Source organism: Lissotriton helveticus, chromosome 4_2 (assembly GCF_964261635.1).
Source record: "Lissotriton helveticus chromosome 4_2, aLisHel1.1, whole genome shotgun sequence".
In the NCBI taxonomy this organism is placed as follows: Eukaryota; Metazoa; Chordata; class Amphibia; order Caudata; family Salamandridae; genus Lissotriton; species Lissotriton helveticus.
The window spans coordinates 113602344-113626248 of NC_136064.1; the positions used below are offsets into that span (position 1 = coordinate 113602344).

Consider the following 23905-nt stretch of genomic DNA (forward strand, 5'->3'; position numbering starts at 1 on the left):
TTTACAGGACTCTTACATTTGATTTTCTTCAGTTTGTGTATTTCCGGAATTGCGGTGAGAAATTCTATTTGTGTTTTCTCTTCGATGTTTTTCCTCATTGTGGTCTCTTGCGGGAAATGATCACTCTCTGGTCGTATTCGTATTTCAAAATGGGCTACATTCTTTTTTAGTTCGTTACTTGTTAGGGTAAAATCAAGTGTGGAGTTCTTTTTTCCACTGGAGAAGGTGGTTTTGGCGGTTGGTCTCCCTCCATATTTCCATTTAGGATTATTAAACCTAGGGATTCCAGTTCGCTCCATATCTTATGGATTTTATGCATTTTTTATGCTTGTTCTGGTTGACTTTTATTAAATTGCAGTTGAAATCTCCGGAGATAAATATCTCGTGGGACTGATTAGTTTTGTGTAAGGTTTTTATCAGATTTATTAGTGTTAGAGCTTTTTTAATTTTTGTGACCTTGTCTGGATGAATATATACATTTATAATTAGTAGTTTCCATCCTGTACTCTTTTTATTTACTTTAGTTTCTACTTTGATCACCTGTATCCAGTTCTCCCCTGAATCGAGCAGTTCGGTTTTCCCGTTTAGGTCATTCGTAATAAAAATGGACAGACCTCCCCTTGGGTGTCCATACTTTGCAAATTTTTCTGCCATTATATGATATTCCTCATATCCCATGATTTGCCTCGGGGTTACGTTCCATGTTTCCTGGAGTAGTATTATTTCAAATTTACTCAGGTAGTCTATTGTCTCTTGGTCTTGGGACATTTCTTTAAAACCGTATACGTTCCACGAGCAAATATTTATTTTTCTCTCCAGTTTTGGGGTTAAATTGGTGTTTTGTCTTTGATTTTTTTGTACTAATTTACCTACATCAGGATCGATGAGTGTTTAGTGTCTGTGCTAACCAAGACCAATCTTTATGTTCCTTCAGATCCTGGTACTGCTGCTTTGTTTTTGTGCTACTCGGGTCTTGTTCGGTAATTGATCTATTTCTTGCTCCCTTCAAGATTGTATAAGTTTTTTCATTTACGTTTTTAGGTTGTGAAATCTTATTGTTTAATAGGGGGAATGGATATTTTATTGGAGATTGACGCTCTAAAGTTATTCCCCATCCTGTAAAATGTGTCCTAGTCGCAAAGATAAGCTCTACTATTTCTTTAGAAGCCCAGGTGGTGCTGCTTATTTCCGTATCCTTATCCTTTTTTCCTTGAATGAATTCTACTGATTTCAGGTCGCTTGTTGTTACTCCCCTTAGTTTCGGTATCTCTTTGATTAATCTCAGAATATTTCCCCTGTTCAGCGTGTCCGAATTGCCTTTTGTTTGATATGGGCTTGAACAGTAATTTACATTCTGTTTCCGTGCTTGCTGTTTCGAGATATTGGGTTTGATAAACTCTCCTTTTTCCCTCTATTGGGTCGATTCGAATGTACGTTATTTCATCGTACAGAGCGTAGCTGATTCCGGTCGGATATGATCTACCGAAGATGCTTCTTTTAGGGGGTTTGTTACTTCTCGACCTGTTTGTGTATTGCTTGTGTTTTGCCCTAGTTTGTCATTTGGCTCAATTTCGTTATTGTCTCTGCAAGTTCTTCCTTTATTTCCTACCGTGATGATCAGACCTATATTAGGTTCCCTCGCTTGATCTGCCTGTATTTTTTGAATTTGCTCTTTTTCCATTGTTTTCAGGTTATATGGTGATTTTCCTCTTATGTGCTAATTTGACCCTTTATGAGCCGATGTTTCATATTCCCTTTTTAGTATTAGCGCGTTTTCCTGTGTTTTTTGTTGTTCTGTGGCCTCACTATGATTTGTTTTTAATGTCTCAATTTCATCATTTACTTTGTTTGTATTTGATTTTTCCTCGTCTTTAAATTTTCCTTGTATACTTGCTATTGTTTTATTCTGCTCTGGAAATTTTGTTTCTTCTTCGGCTTTTTCTATGTTTTTTTCTTTATTTCCATCTTCTTTGGTAGAGATATCTATCATCTGATCTATTGGGGCCTCTTTCTTCTTTTGGTCAAAAATGGCAAAGAGTTGTTTTACCTTCTTACTTTTAGATGCATTTTTTCTTGCCTTCCTTGCCCGTTTCCGCTGTCTTTTGGTTAAGGGTTCTGCCGTGCCCGATGAACCCATTGTTTTGTTTTCTTCCGTACCTCTCTTTGTTGGCTCATATTCTTCTGTGTCGTTTTGAGTTTTTTCTTCTTCGACGGTATAGGTTGTTCTATTTTGTCTTCCAATTTTTTTGGCCTCATCTATGGGATTATCACTTTTATCGATTTTTGAGTATGTTACTGCTAGTATTTCTTTCAAGATGTCTGGTAGAGATGCTAATTTATCTATTATATCCTTGCAGACACAATTTTGTTCTATTAATTTCTCTTTCCATTGTTTTTCTTCCTCCTTTTCTTTTACGAGGTATAGCGAAATTTTGTCCAATTTTGAATTTATTCCCTCTATATGAGATGCAATTAGGTTCATCAAATCTACCTGCACGTCAAGTTTGTTTGATTGAAAGTTCAGCGCATTGATTGCTTGTTGTAAGCTTTTTAGTAGAACATCCCCCAGAGTGCAGATTTTACTTCGGTTTGTTGCAACTGTACCCCTGTTGTCCTGTTTAAACTCTCTGTGGAAGAGATAGTTATAGGATGTTCTTCTTTTGTCGTATCTTTTGCTATGTTGAAAGCCTGGCGCTTACTAGTAGATTGTCTAATTGGGCTTGATGTAAGGATTATTGGAGAAGATGTTGGCATCCTTTGTGTCCATTTACGTTTCCATTTCCGATGCTTTCGGAATGTTCCAGTTTTCTCAAATTATCGAGACTCAGTTGCATTGTTTCAGCTTCCTTTTGTGTGTTTTCTTCGAGCATTCTCCGAAGTTCTGTTTCTTCGAAGATCGAAAATGATTTAGACCACTCAATCTTTTGTGCGCTTTTCTGCAGATTTGTTTGGGATCCTAAATTGCTTTGATTTATGACTACTGGGCTATTTTCGTTAACCTCATCTGAAGTTTTATTTGGTGTTAACTTTGTTTGATTGAAGGGTGCGTGAATTTGTGCCGAGGTTTTTATCAGCCAATTTTTTATTGTCTATTTTTCTTTAAGATTGGGGCTCATACTTATTTCTGATTCATTTCTCATCTTACGTTTTTTACGTGATGTAGTCAAACAGGTTGATTTTTTGGGACTTTTTGGGGGTTTTTCTCCGTTGCTTGTGGTATAAGTTGCTGCCCCTTGCTCTTTTAGGAACTGAAAATTGAACTTCAATTTTTCACCCCCAAACTTAAAAGATTCGGCCATGGGAATATGTACCTGGTCAGATAGTTCGTCATTAGTTGACTCTTCTAACTTGCTTTTGTTCCCTTGTTCCTTTTTTCCTTTTACAGCCAGCCTTCTTTTTACTTTCTGTATTCGAGTCTGTCGAATTTTTCCTGACCGCATCTTTCAAAATGCAAATTTTTACCTGGTAGTTCTCCCTTCCAGCTCGTATATTGCTTTGTCTTTCCCAAAACTCCCCAAGCCCGTCTGCCGGTTTGCGACAGCTGCCGTCGGGGGAGTACACGTGGAAATGTGGTCAGGCGTTGAGTGGATGGCTTGATGGCTTGATGGAAAAATGGTGAAAAACTGGTTCTGTATTTTCTGCAAGGTGAACTCAGTTTAAATAATACAGTGATCTTTTGCTGATAGTAATTATCCTCAGATGGTTCCACTAACTCAACCCCCTTTATGGCTTATCTATCAGTCCGTCAAAAAATGTCCGTTCTCATGGTTGCCACTCTCCGCACCCTTTACTCCGGCTCCAGAACTTAGTCGGCTCTTTCAACCTGCCCCAATGGATTAGTATCGGAAGTTTCTGGTTTACTACTCTATTTCTGGTGTCCCCTTGGACCCTGTTCCTTGCTTACTCCTTACTTGTTGTTTAGCTTGAGTCCGTAGCTCGCCCTCTGGAACTTTGCCTCTGCCTCTTGTGCTGGCTCTGGTTTATCACGGCTCTCAAGTTTCTCCGAGTTGCTGCTCCTTATGGCTTGTAATTCCTCGTGACTCCTTCAGGCCCTTGCAACTCACAACTCACAACCCAGCTCGCTGCCCCGGATTACGCTTGGCTGCTCCACTGGCCTCTCAAAATTCCGGACGTTTCCTTGCTATTCCTTGCTATTCCGTGTAATTAAAACCTTGTAGATTTTGGGAGGGGTCAGGAGAACTGCTGGTATTACTACCCCCTTTTTCTCAATTGGCCGATTTTTTACCAGCTTAACGGGCAGGGGCGCGGCCCACCCCCGGTGCTGCCGAGCGCCTGATCCCAGGGTCCGCCGGCTCCCGCCTGCCGCTCCCGTGTCGCCTCAGCAGGTTCCCTCAGTCCTTAGCGTCCTACCGAGCCTCTCGACCTTCCCCGGCTCGGCTCTTCACCTCCGCCTCTGCCCTAAGCCGCTTGGGAAAACCTGGGAAACGCTTTTGCTGGAATTCGTCTTCTCAATGAGATGCTTTTTCCCGCTTTGAACTTCTACTTCTTACTTCCAGACGTCTCCGTTATACCTCTGTTGTAGCTCTGTTGTAGTACACCTCCGAGAGCCGCATCCGCGGCCGGTTCCTGGTTGACTTCACGGCTAATTCTGTTGAAAAAAACGCTGCGGATGCCGTTGTTACTGCTCCTCTCCTCTGACTCCGCTGGTCAAGCTCTCTGTGGCACTCTGCACAGACCTGCGCTCATGATCGCCCTCTAGCGTTCCCAAACAATACAGCATACTTCTGGTGTCAGTGAGGAGCCATTTGAATATTTTCAGCATGGCAAGATGTGGAAGCATGTAGATGCAACAGCATTTACCTCTGTTCTCATTAAGAGCTCGCTGTTGAGTATGAGGCCTAGGTTTTTGGTGCCGTTTGTGGGTGTGGGGCCGAGTTTGGTTGCCCACCAGGTGTGGTTCCAGGGGAAGGTGGTGTTTCCAAAGATCAGTACCTCGGGTTTGTTGTTGTTGAGCTAGAGGCACCTGCTCTGCATCTAACAGACGACATTGGTCATGTATCAGTGGAAGATGGCTTTGATGTTGGAGGGGTCTGGGGAGATGCACATAATGAGCTTGAGTGTCATCTTCATAGAATATGATGTTCATGTTTTATGATTTGACCAGGTCAGCTAGCAGGGCCATATAGCTGTTTAAGAGAATTGTGCTTAATGATGATCCTTCGGGACCAATGCACAGGTTACATGGCCTTCAGTAGTTCATGATGAATGAATGTGATGCACATTTAATTTGGTAAATGAAGTGAGATTATGAGAGACAAATTCCCTTTTATTACATGGTCACTTTACCTGGTGATGCATATGTAGGGATGCAAGAGTGAGCGTCTGACAGTATCTAGAAGAGGAGGATGTCTTGAGGTTGTACCTTTAGAGAAACATCCACATAGCAGATGCTATAAATCTGGCAGGAGCTGTAAACCTAAACCTTAGGATAATTAATGAAACATTTCAACATCGTGAGGCCCTGGGAAACCTGTCCCAAGAATTACCTTCACCAGGAGTTCTTGTAATGCTAGGGGACAGAAATACTTGAGGATTGTAGGTGGTATGCAGTGGGGGCACTTATGACTGGGCATCTGTAGTGTTCCAGTTGATCTCATAGTTCTGGTGGGGCTAGTAATTACAGTGACATGTCCCACTGGATTTAAGAATCCACTCATAATAGGGGGTTGAACATTTTTGGGATTAGGAAACATTTTACTGTCCGAATTGTATTGGTAATTGTACACCTGACGCATTTTAGGAAAATAAACCATTAGATGCTTTCCTATAGAACCATTCAAAGAGCATGTGTTTGTCAAGGGCATACATTTGATGCGATGGTTATCCTGTGGAAAAGTAAATTTTGCCATGTTCTGTGTCCCTACGTGTCCCCCATCTTATGTTATGTGTGTATGATTAATATGCATATGTATTCCCCATGTTCGATTAAAGACGCAATTACAGTTGTGTCCATCCCTAGTATGCTAGTTCCCAGTTCTCGTGAAAGCTACGAGTATTAGGCCTATGTAAAGTTACGTTGCCACGTTTCTCAGTGTGCACGTTATTTCATTGTAAAGTCCCCGTTTCTAGGCCTCAAAAGGGCCCGGACACCAGATTCAGCTCCTGTCTCTTGAGCCCTCGCTGAGGAGCGATACAGCCCCCACCTGTGTTCCTGACCCTTCACTTACTTCCTGCCTCACAGTGCCCGGCTCGGCCTGGCTCTGCCTGCTAGTCTGCCAAGAGTATGTTATGATTCTAGTTATCAGTCCAGCCCTCCTTCTCTGCATTCCTAAGCTACTGAATCGCATCAATAGTTTCAGTCATCGTCTAGCCTTTACGTCTCCATGTAAGAGAAATACTGTATTTATGGTCATTTATGATTCTTCATCACGCACTACATGTAGAATAATGCATGCTCCAGTCTTAGAGTCTGTTAGCCTCTCCCCTCCTGACTTTTAGTTTATATCAACATGTTCTCTAAACATCAGATACTAGATATTGTTTAGGTACATGTCGCCCTGACTCTCCAGACTTCAGTCTCTGCTCCTAGCGCAGAAGTCATAGCCCCCAGCTTCTCCTAGTAACACGTCATTGTCAGTTTACGCGCACCATTAGGTTAGAGGTCCCGGCTCCTCAGGTAGCCCCCTCCATGTTTCCGCCCCATTTATGACATATTCTGTTACGTTTACATCACATGTCTATGTAAACGCCTCCTGTTACACCCACTTTCACCCTTATCTTTCGCGACTGCTATTGACCACACCCACTGCTCCGCCTATTGTATGTACTGTAATGCAATTGTTTTAGTATATATATGTTGTATTTTGTTATTAAAGTTAGCGCGCTCATCCCAGATCCAGCCCCGGCAGCTGCCGGGCTCTGCCATCCTATTCCTATGCAGGTTGTCCTGTTCCTGTCCTTTATGCTGTATTAAACCTGCAAACTCCTACTACCTCGAATCTTGACTCTTATTTATTGAGCTATCTGTTATTACTATGTCCAGTCAAACCTAGATCCGGTATTATTTATTTATATACCACATAATGGCGCCCGAATAGGGACTTGCCCTTTCCCCACGCGCCGGCGAAGCCACGTATGCCCCCTGACCCTCTGCAGCCGTGACGGAACCATACCGTGCACGTGCAGATATTTCTGCTTCAAGTATCCCTCAGGCCTACGGAGGAGACGGAGGTTGCGGTCCAGCATTCAGACGAGGCGGTGGAGGAACGCGGCGAGTCCCGACCAGAGCCCAAGCCGAGAGTCCAAGGTCCGAGGTATCCGGAGGCCCACCCGTAACAGAAGTCCGAAGTTCATCCGTCCGGCGTCGAAGCAGTCCAGTCCAGTCCGAGGCCTTCTGTTCTTGCTGCCCGGTGAGTACCGTTGCTGGGGTAGTATCTAGACAGGGTCAATCTAATTGTCTCTGGTCCGTGGGGTTTGGTGGTACACAGATCCCAAAACGAAGTGTCCACTTCGGTGGATGCGGGTCCTGACGTGTCTCTTTATGAGACCGGTAAGTTTCGTACTGTTTCAGCAGTGCATCTAGTCTCTGTTCTAGTCAGTTCTGTTCTCGAGAAATTCATGTATTCTGTTTTCAGTATTCCAGGTAGTATTCTGTCCGAACTGTTATTTTAAATGTTCTTCATGTATTTTAATGTCGTGGTATGAAAGTGGTGTAATTATCGTGTTCATTGTGTATTGTATTGTGTCCAGATTACAGTTCAGTCATGCCGTTATTTTCCAGACTACGTCAGTTAAGAACTAGAAAAGGTCTGTTAGAAGAAGCAGTTCCTGTCCCGCCTAGGGACAGTCCAGGTCATTTTATGTATCAGAAGCATGGCATAAGTGCCATATTGTATCTAGATTTATGGGTAGAGTATATCAAACAGTTAGAAGAAAAGTATAGATGGCCCGTATCGGGTACATGGGATGCCGAGTGCATCATGCAAGTAGAAGAAGCATTATGGAAAAAGAAAGCCAGACAGTCACAGAAAGATGCCATCGAGTTATGGCGCAAAGAATCTCATAAAAGAACCGAAAAAGAAATCAGAAAGTCAGAATTAAGTAGAGAATCCTTAGAACGAGCCCACGAAAGGGAATTAATCGAGATAGGTGAACGAGTCAAAACCGAACAGTCAGATAGACAGAGGCATGCCCTTATTAAGGGTATGTATCCTCTTCTTGCCGAGGGCTTGCCAAAAGCGACCCCGGAGGCATCCAGTAATTTTCCGCCACCATTAGTTCCGACCAAGCTACGTCACAAACCGACCGCAGCTGATATTTTCATCTCGTCCTACTTGGACGACACAGTCCCAGAATATGCAAATCCTGTTCCGCCAGTCCCTGTAAATCATGCCATTCCTGCTCCTCCAGACACCGGAGTACCTGCTACGGTACCCCCGGTCCAGCCTACATTACAATTGCCCGCCGCACCAGCACGAAGAGTATCAGTCGATGATACCAGTTTAGGGGCCGCAGGAGGAGGTCCTCCTGGTACCCCGCCACCACACCAACGAGTAACGTTAGTCGAGTTACATGAATGTGCATTACAGCGTACGCCCAAATATAAGTCCGTTGCAGATATCCGACGAGCTCTTACTGAATGCCGCTATGATCCAGTCGCAGGTGATGATGGTACGGTTATATATTCGATACGTGTAAGACGGGTGACCGGGTATTTGGACACCCTACCAGATATGAAAGAAGATCTAGACAGAATATATCGTTTCATCCGTACAGGGGATGATCCAGAAAGTATTGGCGAAGCCATGTCCCAAAGGAAAGCTGAGATCCAGCTCATGCTATTAAAGTTTCTGATTAATTGTTTAATAAGGGAACAAGATTATCCGTCCAAAGATCCGAGCGAAATGAGAATCCTGACAAGGTGGAGTGATAATATAGCCGAGGGTAAACACAGAACTATCAGTAGTATAGAGAGTATGTACAAGAGAATTCGTAAGGAAATAATAAGGTTACACGAACAACGTAAAGCAGCACAAGTAAGCGAGAAAGAGAATGACTCTTCTACTGAAGAGGTAGACGACGAGAATCCCGCCAGAATAGCGTATGTAGGAAAATCTAGATTTCCAGACCGCCATTTACGCCTAGAACACAAGTCAGTTTTTCATCATCCAGCACCAGAACAAGGTTCTCTAGAACAAGTATTTCAAGCTATCGATCATATTCTGAAATCACGAATCGGTTATAGTAAGTTAAGTACTATGCATGAACAAGAACTAGCCCGATCAGCAGTCCGATGGATTACTGATTCTACCACTTTTCCAGACGAAATAGTGGCACAAATGTTTCTGAAATTGCCCCCAGCCGAGCAGCGACTGGTGGGTATGTATATGATCCAGCACCTCATTACATTGTATGAAGGTCAACATTCTGATCCAGGTCCGTTACATGATGTCCTGAACGAGTTACTCCAGTATAGATGGAAAGGTTTAGGTACCGATTTAATTAGTGTCATTCTAGAACAGCGCCACAAATATAGAACGTTCCTGAACCCGCATTTTGTTCATGTCTCACCTCCAGAAAGTAAACCGTTTTACATAGATAGACAGAACCCGCTACGAGAAGTACACCCAGTCAGGACAGCAGGTGGTAATATGCAAAGAGTATTTGTTTACACCCCGATTACAAAGATGGAACTCTTAGAGATGAAAAAATTAATTCCCTGTCACGACAAAGATCCAGAAGGGTTCCACCGAGAATTAAAAGACATGCTCCGTATGGGAGAATACACTTATCCTGATATTATTAAAATGCTAAAAGTCCTGTTGCCCGCAGGGGTATACGAGAAACTCAAGGAAAAAGAATGGGAGGTGGGAGAGAAAAAGATCGATTGGGCAGTTCTAGAAGCTGAAGATAAGATACGAGTACCAGGTACCGGTCTTGGAGAGAAATGTAAAGAATTACCAGAACTGTTAATACAAGTTTTGCCCAGATTATTAGCAACTAAAAAGGAAGACTGGGATGCAATCTCAGCCTGTAAACAGAAACAAGACGAAGACACTAGTGATTTTTATTCTAGATTTGAGAAATGTTTTATTATAAACAGTGGCTTGAAGACGAGTAGTGAGTCATACCCTCATCTTTTTGTTACTAAATTAGTCAAGAATCCAAGTCCACAAGTTAAGAATCGAGTTTTGAAAGTCGAAAGTACATGGCAAGCTAGTACCCCGTCCCAGATGTTACAGATGCTCCAGTATCATCAGAATAGAATCAGAGAAGAGCAAGATCATGAAAGGAAACGTATGAAAGACACGAAAATGAAAGTACTAGTTGCACAATCTATTCCTCAAGACAGTCAGAAGAGGGGTACGAATCAAGCCAGTCATCCTGCAGCTCCCGTTAAAGGGACATGCAATTATTGTAAACAGCCAGGTCATTTCATAAACGAGTGTGCAGTTCTGAAACACAATATAGCTACTGGTAAAACTAAAGAAAGACCACGTCCGCCTAGACAAGAACAAGTTTCACAGACTTCTCAGCCACAGAATGCACAACAGACAGTTCCAGCACCGCAGCCTATTGCTGCAACACAGCATGTTACACAGCAGATGTACCAGTATGCACAGTCCGAGTATCCAGAGTATCAACAGTATTCATGAAACAGCCTAGAGAGGGAGGTAGGCTTGCCTCTCATCGAGATTCCTGTAGATCAAGAAGGTCCCTATGTTCATAGTCAAGTACTAGGGAAAGACAGAAAGTTTCTGATTGATACAGGGGCAAGTAGGACCACCATTAGTCACGACGAAGTTCCAGGGGCTCCGCTCTCAGGCTCTAGAAATGTTTCCCTTGGATTTTCAGGAAAGCCTATTGTAAACGAGATATCTAAGCCAGTTACTCTAGAAGTAGGTCCATTGTCCCGCACTACTGATCTGTTACTTACGAAGTCATGTCCAGAAAATCTGTTAGGCATTAAGACACTGAAAGAATTAGGTGCAGTTATTTGCTGTTCCCCAGAGGGAATACGACTGTTTCTACGTGACTTCAAGGGTCACTATGTATTACGAGATTTTGATCCAAGATTGTCTAATGTTCCGCAGCATCTATGGGCGCAAGGTCCAACTGATGTCGGTTTCATGCAAATCACACCCCATCGTGTGACTCTCAAACCAGGTGTAGTGTTACCACGAATCAGACAGTACAGATTGCCACCTGAGGCTGTAACAGCCTTATCCAAAATTATTGACGAGCTCATGGCTCAAGGAGTAGTTGTAGAAACTGACTCCAATGTATGTAATTCTCCGATCATTCCAGTCATGAAACGTACTGATCCAAATGCACCCCCAGTATATCGATTAGTGATTGACCTTCGAGAACTCAATAAATGTATAATTCCCCAGTATCCGGTTGTTCCAGACATCTCTTCCCTATTGACAGCTATTGATTCCGAAGCAACATTTTTCACAGTCATAGACCTCAAGAACGCGTTTTTCAGTGTCCCCATTCATCCAGACAGCCAGTTTCTTTTCGGATTTTGTTTAAATGGAAGGAGCTATATGTTCACACGAGCTCCTCAAGGTTTCACGGAAAGTCCTAGCATTTACAGTCAAGCACTTAAGAGACAACTAGACAACATTCACATGCCAACTGACACTGCCCTGCTCCAGTATGTCGATGATCTACTGATCACAGCCCGTTCTGAACGTGCTTGCGAGCGAGCATCACTTACAGTCTTGTATTTCCTTGCCGAGATGGGGCACAAGGTGTCCCCTTCGAAGCTTCAATTCTGTGTCCAGCAAGTGATCTACTTAGGCCACTTACTGTCCAAGTGGGGTAGGCAGTTGACACCAGACCGTATCCAGTTAATAACGAGTCTTCCTCAGCCCAAGACCCAGAAGGAGGTACGTGCTTTTATCGGCCTTACTTCTTATTGCAGACAATGGATTCCTCAGTATGCATTTTTGGCCAAACCACTGATACAGTTAACGACACAGGAGGCAGCCGTATCGACTGTCCTCCCTTGGACATCTGAACATACACTTAGTTTCAATGAGTTAAAGAAAGCTTTATGACAAGCTCCTGTTCTAGCTACACCGAACTACAGTAAGCCTTTTACACTTTTCGTCACAGAACGCGAAGGTACAGCATTATCTGTTCTTACACAAGATCAAGCAGGACAATACAAGCCCTGTGCTTATTTTTCGAGCACATTAGATCCTGTAGCCCAGGCTCTGCCTGCGTGCCTCAAGTCAGTTGCAGCCACAGCACTAGCTATCAGACAAAGTGATTCCATAGTATTAGGACACTCCCTGACAGTACAAGTTCCACACTCCGTGGAAGTTCTTTTAAATCGAACACAGACTCAGCACTTGACAATTGCACGTTTAACAGGTTATGAATTGACACTGTTCCAGCCACACATAGAAATCAGACGCTGCAACGTTCTAAATCCTGCTACACTGTTACCGTCAGTTATTTCAAATCCTGCCACACACGACTGTGTGGAAGTAGTTAACACTATGACAAAGCCAAGACAAGATCTGACAGATATTCCATTACCAGATCCCGACCTGACACTTTATGTGGATGGTTCATGTATGAGAACAAGTACAGGAGAACTAGTAGCCGCGTATGCAGTGACTACTGACACTGAAGTTATAGAAACACACCGTATTGACACCCTGTCTGCTCAAGCAGCAGAGCTAGTTGCTCTGACCCAAGCCTGCATACACGCCAAGAACCTGAAAGTTAATATTTACACAGATTCACGCTACGCATTCGGAGTTGTACACGACTTTGGAGTGCTCTGGCAGGAGAGAGGTTTCATGACTTCTCATGGAACCAAGATTCAGCATGGTCTCCTTATTCAAGCTCTGATAGATGCCATACATTTACCGACATCTATTGCTATCATGAAATGCAAAGCACATACGAAAGTTACTGACATTATTTCTCAAGGTAATGATCTAGCAGATCGCACAGCCAAGCTTACAGCACAGACTCCAGACATTTCAGTTAATCCGACACAGACACATACTCCAGCTCCGACTACCTGTATGACAGTTAAGGACCCTACTCAAGATGTCATAGATATCCAGTTACATGCTACTCCCGATGAAATCAAGAAATGGTCCGAACAAGGAGGGGTCCAGACAGATCAGGGATGGGTAACGAAGGGTAGAGCCACATGGTTTCTCCCCGACTCTATGGTTCAAGTCATTATCAATACCGCACATAGTCCAGCACATTTAGGAGAAAAAGCCATGTTAGACAGTATCCAGAACATTTGGTTCAACAAGCATTTACGAGCTGCAGCCAAGCAGAAAGTCCGTACCTGTATGATATGTTGCCAGTTTAATCCAGGTAAGTGTCCCGGTGGAACAAGGTGGATTCCAGCCCCCTGATCACCCTTTTGAAGTCCTCCAGATGGATTATATTCAGATGGAGCGATGTCGAGGTTTCAAGTATGTCCTTGTAGTTGTATGCGCTTTGTCCAGGTGGACAGAAGCATATCCAGTCCCAGATTACACAGCCACGACCACTGCCAAGCAGTTGGTTCGTGAATTCTTCCCCCGCTACGGACTCCCTAGGGTCGTATATTCTGATAACGGCCAGCCATTCTCATCTGAGCTCATGAAACACATTTCCCTGTTGTTAGGGTACCAGTGGAAGTTCCATTGTGTACGCCATCCAGAAGCAGCCGGTCTCGTAGAGAGACATAACCAGACCCTGAAAATCCGTATTGCCAAGATATGTCAAGAAAAAGGTGTAGACTGGCTAGTAGCTCTGCCAGTCGCTTTGTTTTATATGCGCATGGTCGCACATTCCAGATCAGGTCTGTCCCCGTATGAGGTCGTATTCGGCCGCCCCCCTAATATGTGGGGTACACCTAGACCTCGAAGTATTACCGATGTTTCAAGTAATATGCTGACAGATTACCTAGCTTCCTTGATGTCTGCCCTACACTCTTGTCGTTCACAGGTTGCCGCCGCATTTCCAGACAATACCGAGGTGGCACCGCATGAGATCGTTCCCGGAAATCTGGTTCTTGTGAGGAACTTTGATCGTTCAAGTCCGCTGGAGCCTCGCTGGAAGGAGCCAAAACAGGTCCTCCTGGCCACCCGTACTGCCGTCAAGCTGGAAGGCAGGAAGGGCTGGGTCCACCTGTCTCACGTGAAAAAGTTTTATGGATTAAAGACTGTTTCCAAGAACATTTCCGAGGATTTTAAGGATTGCCAAAGTACTATTCTTAAGGACTGTCCCGCAAAAGACAATGATACTAAACCCTCCCTGTTAGAGAAAACTCCGCAACAGGAGTATAAGAAGAAATTAAGGTCTAGTAAAATAAGTCAGCCAGTTTGATTGTCTAAGTCCTCCCCTAGGTGAAACGGTTAGACCGGTTTCTGACATGTATAAAATAGACCCCCATAGTGAGAGAGTTAGTCAAAACTCAATCCGATGTATCGTTTTTCTAAGTTTCATATTGTTTTTCAGCCTCATGATTACCTGCACAGGTTATGCATTTTATTTGTGTTTTCCAGTTTCTCATGTAAATAAGTCTTCTATTGCTACAGTAGAGCACACGTTTAGTGATCTGCCTTCTCATGAACTATCTTATCGTCTTGCTATGCGTAATAATTCCTTTATCCGCATGTTACATTATTCACACCAGACCAGCAATGCCACTAATTGTTGGGTGTGTGGTCGACTCCCCCCTTTCCAGACACCGAAGGGAGTTCTGCCACTCTTTCCTTATACATTTTCACATAATGGTTCATGTGGAGCGTGGTCCACGTTAACGTCATCCTCAACAGATATGTCTTTTCTTAACAGTACATGTTTTCCAGACAAGCAAGGTCTTCCCCACAGAACAGGGTTAGATCTAGAAAATGAAGTTTATAATTTAGGTAATTATTCTTCGAATTTCATGGTCCTGAATGTTCAGTCTGATACTACTCCAGACTTACCTGCTATGTCAGTACTACCAGTTAAAGGCGAATTATGTGTCCGAAAGAATGGTTCCGTACATGTAGGACATAGTGATTGTACTACTATTGTCAAGTATAGTGACAGTGGGAAGTCTATTTTCAAAGCTTCACGTCATTCTTATTTTGTTTGTGGTCAGACCGCATATGTCCGTCTGCCCCTCGATTGGGAGGGAACCTGTTACATTGCCTTCCTACTGCCACCAGTTTTTCTAGCCCCACCTGACTACCATAGGAATTCCCACCTAGTACATACTAGACACAAGAGAGACCTCCCGATTGTCGATTATACTGAAACTGCTCTAGAACAATATATAGATATCAATAAAGGTGTCTTCCCTTATTTAGGTACTGTTGTGAATAGTAAACTAATACGTAGATTAACCAGAACACTCGAGGCAGTAGTGATTGATACTACCTCTGCTCTAGGTAATTTAACCGAGGAGCAATCCTTTATGAGAATTGTCGTGCTCCAGAATCGTCTCGTCCTTGACGTCATACTGGCCGATAGGGGCGGGGCTTGTAGAGTCATCGGATCTAGTTGCTGCATTTTCTTTTTTTTTTTCTTTTTTCTGAAAACCTTTATTGGACAGAGAAAGCTCACAAATACGGGCCCACAACCCACCAGGGCTGGCCACCACATAGCAAACGTATCAGGAGTCATACACCAATTGTCACAGTATACAAAGGCAACGAGTCAGGGGAAAGAACAGGCATCGTAGAGCAGTCTAAGGAGCAATCAAATAGAAAGGCAGTTTTCTTTTAAAAGGAACGGGTATGAGAGGTCAGGCGCATAGCGGGCCGGGAAACAAACCAGAGGGGCGGGGTCGCGGCGGGCAGCCACACAGCGATCTTAAAGACACAGGAGAAGCAAGTACGACAGAGGTATACTAATAAGTACCGGGCAAAACCACGAGCATGATGAAAGGCAACTGCGCACACTGTCCACTGCCCGCCCACCGCAGCCACCACCCATCCCTCCAATCAGCACAATAAAGGACCCAAATACCAATACAATACGAAACGCACCTCCAGGTAGAAGAAAACCCCACAAAAGGGGAGGGGGAAGGAAAAAGGGGAAAAAAGAAAAGAAGGGACCCCAACCCAAGCACCCGCCCCCAGGTGACAAAACAGAAAAAACGAAAGTCCGGTACAAAATCGATCACAAAATAGGAAAACAAACATAGCAAATCCCCATCTTTGCAATACCGGGGAAATATACCAGAAAGACACCAGGGGGATAGATGGCGAGACAGAGCCCCGAAAAAGGGGATACACAAGGGCCATAGAACCAATAAGGGAGAAAAAGAGGAGGAGACAGAAGCTCCCTCCACAAACAACAACAGACCCTCCCACCCACCCCACAAGCCCACCCTACACCCCTGCAGAGGGCTACGGCCTACCCCCCGGCAGCGTGCCTGTCGCCCTAAATAGAACCCGAAATGTAGAAGAAAGAAACAGGCTAGAAACAAAGACAAAAGGGAAGGGACAGGGGAAGGAGAGAACAGCGCACACGGGGGGAGGGCGAAAAAACAGGATCATCTGCTTCCATCCCGCCACCTGCCACAAAGGAGGGGTAGAGCCCACGGAAAGTCAACGATATTAGGATAAGTTTCAGGAGTCTCAAAAGTACACAACATTACAACAGCACTTGTCAGTCACATATCAAAAGAAACAAGACTACCGCATATAGAAATAGTGTCAGCCCTGTCCGCTTTTGTCCAAAGCCGCGACCATCCGAACAAACAAAGAGCAAACAGTGAGGGACACAGGGCACAGGAGTAAGTTCCGCGGCAGTCCTAAGAAGAAACGTGAAAGAAAATACTGAAGGTCCAGGAAAGGCATAGCACAACAGTCGCATCGCAGGCTGAGTTCCAGGGACAGTGCGAACGAGGCAAGCCCAGCCGGGCCGGCACAGGCTTTTAGGCCGGGGTGTAGACGCGATGAGAAACTGGAAAGATCATCGAGGCCAGGCCAGGAGATAAGCGGACCGCAGACCAGGGGCCGAGGCAACCGAACAGGATGACGAGGAGCGCCGGAGACGTTCCGACCCAAGGATGCAGTCCCCGCCGGGAGCACAGAGTCCAGGAGCACAGCAGCCGCAACCAGCAACGAGGAGGCCAAAACTGATGACGGGGGCCCGCACAGTTCAGAAGGAGGGTCCGCCCTCACAGCGGAAACAGGCGCCGCCACGGTAGTCCGCCAGGAGTTCAGTGCATCCAGGACAACTTGAAGCGTAGGAGAATCTGTACAAGATCCGACATCCGGGCCATGCGGCGGGCCCCCAGTGCTCGCCCAGGCCCGGCAGAGACTCCCAGGGCCGGCCGCCATCTTAGGAGCCCAGCAAGTCCTCGGTCTTCGGGGACCCCGGCCGGGGTAAGACCAGAGCAAAGGAAGGTCAGCCGAGCTACGGCAAGGCGCCCCAAGGCAGGAAGGAGAGCCAACAGAAGAAGGATGTCCGTCGGTCCCCCCGTGCCGCCGGCCCCGTTCTCCGGGCCCGGGCGGAAAAATTCAAAATGGCCGGGCCGGGGAACAGAAGGGGGACTCAGCCGAACAATTGAGTAGGCTCTCCCGCGAGGGGCAGCGTTCGTACCCCTGGGCCCAGGTCAGTCGGGTCGGCAGCGGGCACAGCCGGCCAATTCGCACATCAGCCCCCGCGACCAGCTCCACAGCGCCAGCAAGGGCCGGGCATCATGCTCCGCAACGTCTCGGCGCCGCAATGAGGTCCGGCCAGTCCGCCCCGGAGGCTCCGAGCGGGATCGCTGCACAGGATCGACAGCACTCAGGATCACCGGAGCAACGGGTAAGTGTCGGCGAAGCGACTTGAATACCACACACAGCAAGTAGGGCTTCCCGGGGCAGGAGTAATACAGGATAAACGAAGAGAAGCAGGCGGTTGAACGGAGCCGAGCTAAAACGCGGCCATCTCGGTCGCGAGCTAGGCTCCTCCCCCCCTAGTTGCTGCATTTTCATTCCAAATAACGCGCCGTCTGTTTATTCAGCTATAACCAGACTCCATAAAATTGCCCATATGTTACACCAAGATCCAGGCACCTGGACATGGTCCGGTTGGTTCTGGAATATAATTTCCGCCTGGGGATGGAAAGTATTGTCCTTTCTAGGTATTGCAGTAGCGATCATATTCAGTTGCTGCCTCTGTATACAATGTGGCCCTGCGATTTGTGGCATTTGTGCTACCTCTTGTATTCCTAGTCCCAAGTCCCGTTCTAAATCCCGTTCCAAGAAAATTCGAGACGAGCAAATGATACTGTATGAAATGATAGATGGTATCATGAATATTGATGTTTCCTGATGGAAACGTAGTGACAAGGAGGGAATGTGGAAAAGTAAATTTTGCCATGTTCTGTGTCCCTACGTGTCCCCCATCTTATGTTATGTGTGTATGATTAATATGCATATGTATTCCCCATGTTCGATTAAAGACGCAATTACAGTTGTGTCCATCCCTAGTATGCTAGTTCCCAGTTCTCGTGAAAGCTACGAGTATTAGGCCTATGTAAAGTTACGTTGCCACGTTTCTCAGTGTGCACGTTATTTCATTGTAAAGTCCCCGTTTCTAGGCCTCAAAAGGGCCCGGACACCAGATTCAGCTCCTGTCTCCTGAGCCCTCGCTGAGGAGCGATACAGCCCCCACCTGTGTTCCTGACCCTTCACTTACTTCCTGCCTCACAGTGCCCGGCTCGGCCTGGCTCTGCCTGCTAGTCTGCCAAGAGTATGTTATGATTCTAGTTATCAGTCCAGCCCTCCTTCTCTGCATTCCTAAGCTACTGAATCGCATCAATAGTTTCAGTCATCGTCTAGCCTTTACGTCTCCATGTAAGAGAAATACTGTATTTATGGTCATTTAATATTCTTCATCACGCACTACATGTAGAATAATGCATGCTCCAGTCTTAGAGTCTGTTAGCCTCTCCCCTCCTGACTTTTAGTTTATATCAACATGTTCTCTAAACATCAGATACTAGATATTGTTTAGGTACATGTCGCCCTGACTCTCCAGACTTCAGTCTCTGCTCCTAGCGCAGAAGTCATAGCCCCCAGCTTCTCCTAGTAACACGTCATTGTCAGTTTACGCGCACCATTAGGTTAGAGGTCCCGGCTCCTCAGGTAGCCCCCTCCATGTTTCCGCCCCATTTATGACATATTCTGTTACGTTTACATCACATGTCTATGTAAACGCCTCCTGTTACACCCACTTTCACCCTTATCTTTCGCGACTGCTACTGACCACACCCACTGCTCCGCCTATTGTATGTACTGTAATGCAATTGTTTTAGTATATATATGTTGTATTTTGTTATTAAAGTTAGCGCGCTCATCCCAGATCCAGCCCCGGCAGCTGCCGGGCTCTGCCATCCTATTCCTGTGCAGGTTGTCCTGTTCCTGTCCTTTATGCTGTATTAAACCTGCAAACTCCTACTACCTCGAATCTTGACTCTTATTTATTGAGCTATCTGTTATTACTATGTCCAGTCAAACCTAGATCCGGTATTATTTATTTATATACCACAATCCCCTTCTGGAAATGTGGAACAATTCTGCTGTGTTAAGTTTCCTGTCATTGGTGAAAGTGTTGTACTTGGAAACAGTAAAGACGCAAAAGCAGCCACAGGCTAAAAACATCAATTCAGTCTAGGATCATTGACTCTGAAGGTAACAGTGAAATTGAAGCTAAAATAAGTTGCATATGTAAAGATATTTCCCTCTGTTTGAAGATCATTTAAAAGTAAAATTTCTAGCTATAAAACACAAGTATTAGTAACACAGAATTAATGTAGGAGGAAGCTACACCAGAGAAATGGCTTCTAATATGAACCTGAATGAACTCCATGAAAGGTTTTATGATCCACAAAAGATGAAGGAGAGTTATTTGGTGCAAGAATCTGCCTTTTTTGAAGATACTATTCTTAAGATGTTTTCTAATTTCATCAACATCTACTCAACAGGTATGTACTACTGATGTCCCTGCTCATCCACAGACAGTAGCATTTGTGTAATTCTGTTGGCAGCAGTAGTATATTCAGTTGTTAATGTTCCAGCGCTCCAACAGAAATTCTTTATAAATGACGTCACAATCTACTACCACACTTACCAATTAAAACCAGGCCCATAAGAAACAACAGAGCAGCTGAAACAAGAGGCAAATGGATCTGATATGTTGTTATTAAACTCTTTTCAATAAACAAGACCAGCTTGTCATTTTAAAAGTTTATTTTAAAATTCTCAAAATTGCATAAACTTTATTAGTTCTTTATTAATATCAACATTTATTTTTAATAAGTAAGCTTTATTGTATTTTAATCATTGGCTCAAAATCTGACAGTTCAACATTGTATGAAATAATGAATTTTAAAGAAAACATAGCCCTAAATTCTAAGTTAGCTTTCTGACCTGAAAAGGAAAATAATGAATAAACAGTTGAATGCTTACAAATCCATGGAAAATCGAACAGCACTTCGCCCTCAGGAAACAATCAGTCCTGTTCCTTTCAAGAGGCCAATTTTTATACCCTATTTGCTTGCTAATCTAACTAAAATGTAATTCTTTTCTGAAAATTCAGCACTGTGATTGGTTGCTGTCTGTCAGACCACCAAAACCACCTCGTCCAGGGTGTAAGCATCACCATACTATTGTTCATTGACATAGAGTGACATCAGCTTCCGAGTGTCTTTGCAACAATTAAAAAGTTGCTTCTCTGACTTCCACCAGAGCTCGGCAAAATCATCCCTGCCATTTCTTCGGCCTTGAGAAAAGAACATCCAGAGCAGTTCATGAATAAGTCTCTTTAGTTAGAGCCACAGTCTTTTTCAAAGGTTATGCAAAAACAAAGTTCCATGGAAAGTTTCCAAGATGACTGCACTTGGCTCCAACTCTGCTCACGTACAGGCCAACCAGCTTTTCTTCAGAACCAGAACTAAGGCTAGGCCTCAAACCACATTCAGGCTAATAATTAAACAAACACAAAAAGAGTGATTAATTCAGGTAAAACAAACCCTTCTGTTACCCACCCTTCCCTGCTAGTGATTAACCCATTAATAAATGACAACTAGCAGAAGCAAACAAATAAAGCAGCACATAAAATAACTACCATTCTTCATATAGTCCAGCTTTATGAATCTGAAAGAATTAAAAGATGATTAAATGTTTCACAGACAGACAATCACAACATAGGACAAACATGTAAGCACATATAATGAAGCACATGCCTTGAATGATCAGCCGCATATTAATAGTGACAAAGACAATAGGACAGACATGACAAACAAAACAATATTAATCATGTGTTACAAAACAGACTTGCAAATGCAACAAAAGCACATGTTATTAATTCCCGCGTGTTCATGTGTGGTGCAAACTTAATCTAGGTTGGATTAATCAAATATATCATGCAACAATTCATTAATTGATTAGTTCATGTTATAGGGAATTGAATTCACAAGTCAGAATAAAATATTTTCTGAAGCTCGCTTCATCAACTCCCTCATCTGGTGATTTAAAAATCACCAAACAACATCCAAAAATGTTAGCAATTTTTTTTATATAAGATGAACATGATTCAATTTCACCTGTGTTAGTATTTCTAAAGATTTGTCTAATCAGTTTGCCTAAAACTCTCATATTCAGTTTTACAAAATCCCTCCAGATCTATTTCTTTCTCTTGTGTAACATGCAACTGATCTTCAACAAAAGTGTTGCAAAAACTATAACTAATAAAGGTGTCAGTATTATATTATGTGAGTATCTGACCCACGAGTGCACGATCTTGCTCTTAGCTCGCTTGAAAACTGCACAGGTCTACTGTTTGCTGTTTGTATTTAGGTCCTTTATCGTCGTTTTTTACCCGTTTGGTTTTTAATATTGTTCATCATTATAGCGCTGACATTGTGTGAGCATTTTTAACTGGTACTGTTTGATTCCTGTCACACCCCCATAGTAAAACCCTCTTCCTACCTTTTGATCCCTTTTTGTTTCTCCTTTCTGGCACCTAGCACTTTGGAAGCTTTAACATAGGACTCCGCCCTTAGCGTTCGGCCCCAGCGGTCCCCGGAAGTGAGGCGGGGCCGCATTGCACCGGGGTTGACGCTCTAGCCTTTTGCTCGCCCACCCGTATTAAACGTCACGATGAGGCGTGCGCGCACAGGGCCATGACCCCTGGCAGTTTTCCTTCAATTCCTGCCCCCCCTGACGCACTCCGGTACTCATCTGCAGATCTTAGGACCCTCAATGTCCCTGCTTGTGAGTCTGCACATACTTGGGTGGCTTTGGATAGTCTGTCCAGAGTTTGCTCTTGTTGCAACTACCAATTCAATAGTACTGAACCCTTGCCCACCCAATCCAGCCATGATTTTAAGAGCTTTCAGGCGGGCCTTATCAACGCCAGATCACTGGTGTGCCACACGGGTGAGGTCTTTGACCTATAGGCAGAAAATGATTTTGATCTGCTCTTTGTTACCGAGACCTGGATGACCGACTCTTGCGCGCCAATAGTTGAGTTGGCTATTCCGCGTGGTTTTAGGATCTGCCGGGCAGACCGCAAACAGGGAAGAGGTGGAGGGGTTGCTGTGATCTATCGGGATCATTGGACTCTCACCTGTGAACACCTGGATGAGCTGGTGGAGGCAGAACTTCTCCACTTTTGCTTGGAGCTCACTCCGCATTTTACCTTAGGTGGCACGTTAATTCACCGTCCCCCAGGCTATGTTGGCAACTTTATTGGAACCCTGGAGGAGGTCATTGTGCCACGAGCTCTACGGTTTCCCCGTTTCCTTTTGCTGGGCGACTTTAACATTCATGAGGACTTAGGGAATCCCACTGCAGCTACTCGTCTCAGCGAGACTTTTAGTATGGCCCACCTCACTCAATGGGTAGACGCTCCCACACACGTGGGAGGTCATGTCCTTGATTTGGTTTGCACCAACTTTGACATCAGTATGTCCCCCCCCTTGCCTATGCTGTGGTCCGATCATTGTCTGATTAAGTTCGCTTGGCAGCTAGACAAGGATTTGAGTAAAATTCCTTCTCTGGTACATAGGCCACGAATTAATCTGGTGTCATTAACTGAGTCCCTTTCTCGCACCCGTCCGGATCCGACGACGGAAATGGAGGCGGCGGTTGATACATTCAATCTTTGGATTGCGAATGGCTCCGCAGCCTCCACTAATGTGGGAGGTATCCGTCGGATGCGATCAAGACCCTCTCAACCGTGGTTCACGCATGCTCTGCGGGAACACAAGTTGGTTTGTAAGAAACTAGAGAGAGCCTGGAGATATGCCTATTTGCCGGCCGATAAGAACACTTTACGGGTAGCACAAAAGGAATATTACGCTGCGATTAAGGCAGCTAAAAGTAGATATTATTCGGACAGAATCGAGAAGGCGGATAACAACAGTAAAGAGATCTTCTTGATTGTCCAAAATTTCCTATCTCCCTGCGCCGCCCAATCCCTGCTTCCTTCATCTGCACCTTGGTGTGAAGAACTGTCTTGTTATTTTACGGACAAAATTAAAAAAATTCAACTGGACCTGGAAGCGGCTCAAAAGACCTTTGCGACCTCATCTGTCCATTTATCATCTGATAGACGATGTCCAGAGGCTCAGTTTGCTGCCTTCCGACCAGTATCGGAATCTGACATACGGCAAATCCTGGTGGCTTTAAAGTCCGGATCTCCCTCGGACCCTTGTCCTGCCAGGATCTTGGGAGGGATAGTGGATATCATTGCTCAAGAGGTGACCCAGATCGTCAACCTCTCCCTTTCCACTGCCTTGATTCCGAGAAGCTGGAAGGAGGCAAAACTGCTCCCACTGTTAAAAAAGGCTGGTCTAGATCCATCAATACCATCGAGCTACCGGCCTATCTCACTGCTGCCAGCTTTGGCTAAGGTGTGTGAGAAGGTGGCTTTCAAACAGTTGGATAGTTTCATCGAGTCCTCTCACGCCCTACATCCT

The 23905-nt window shown here is 44.6% G+C and overlaps 1 protein-coding gene across 1 annotated transcript in view; it reads left to right on the forward strand.

Annotated features, from left to right (window-relative positions):
- The first annotated feature begins 19758 nt into the window (after positions 1-19758).
- LOC144752248 (nicotinamide N-methyltransferase-like) overlaps positions 19759-23905 on the forward strand; it is a 166023-nt gene continuing 161876 nt past the window's right edge. The window contains exon 1 of the mRNA XM_078640254.1: positions 19759-19906. Within this exon, the coding sequence (XP_078496380.1) occupies positions 19759-19906 (148 nt within the window). The remainder of the gene's footprint in view (positions 19907-23905) is intronic.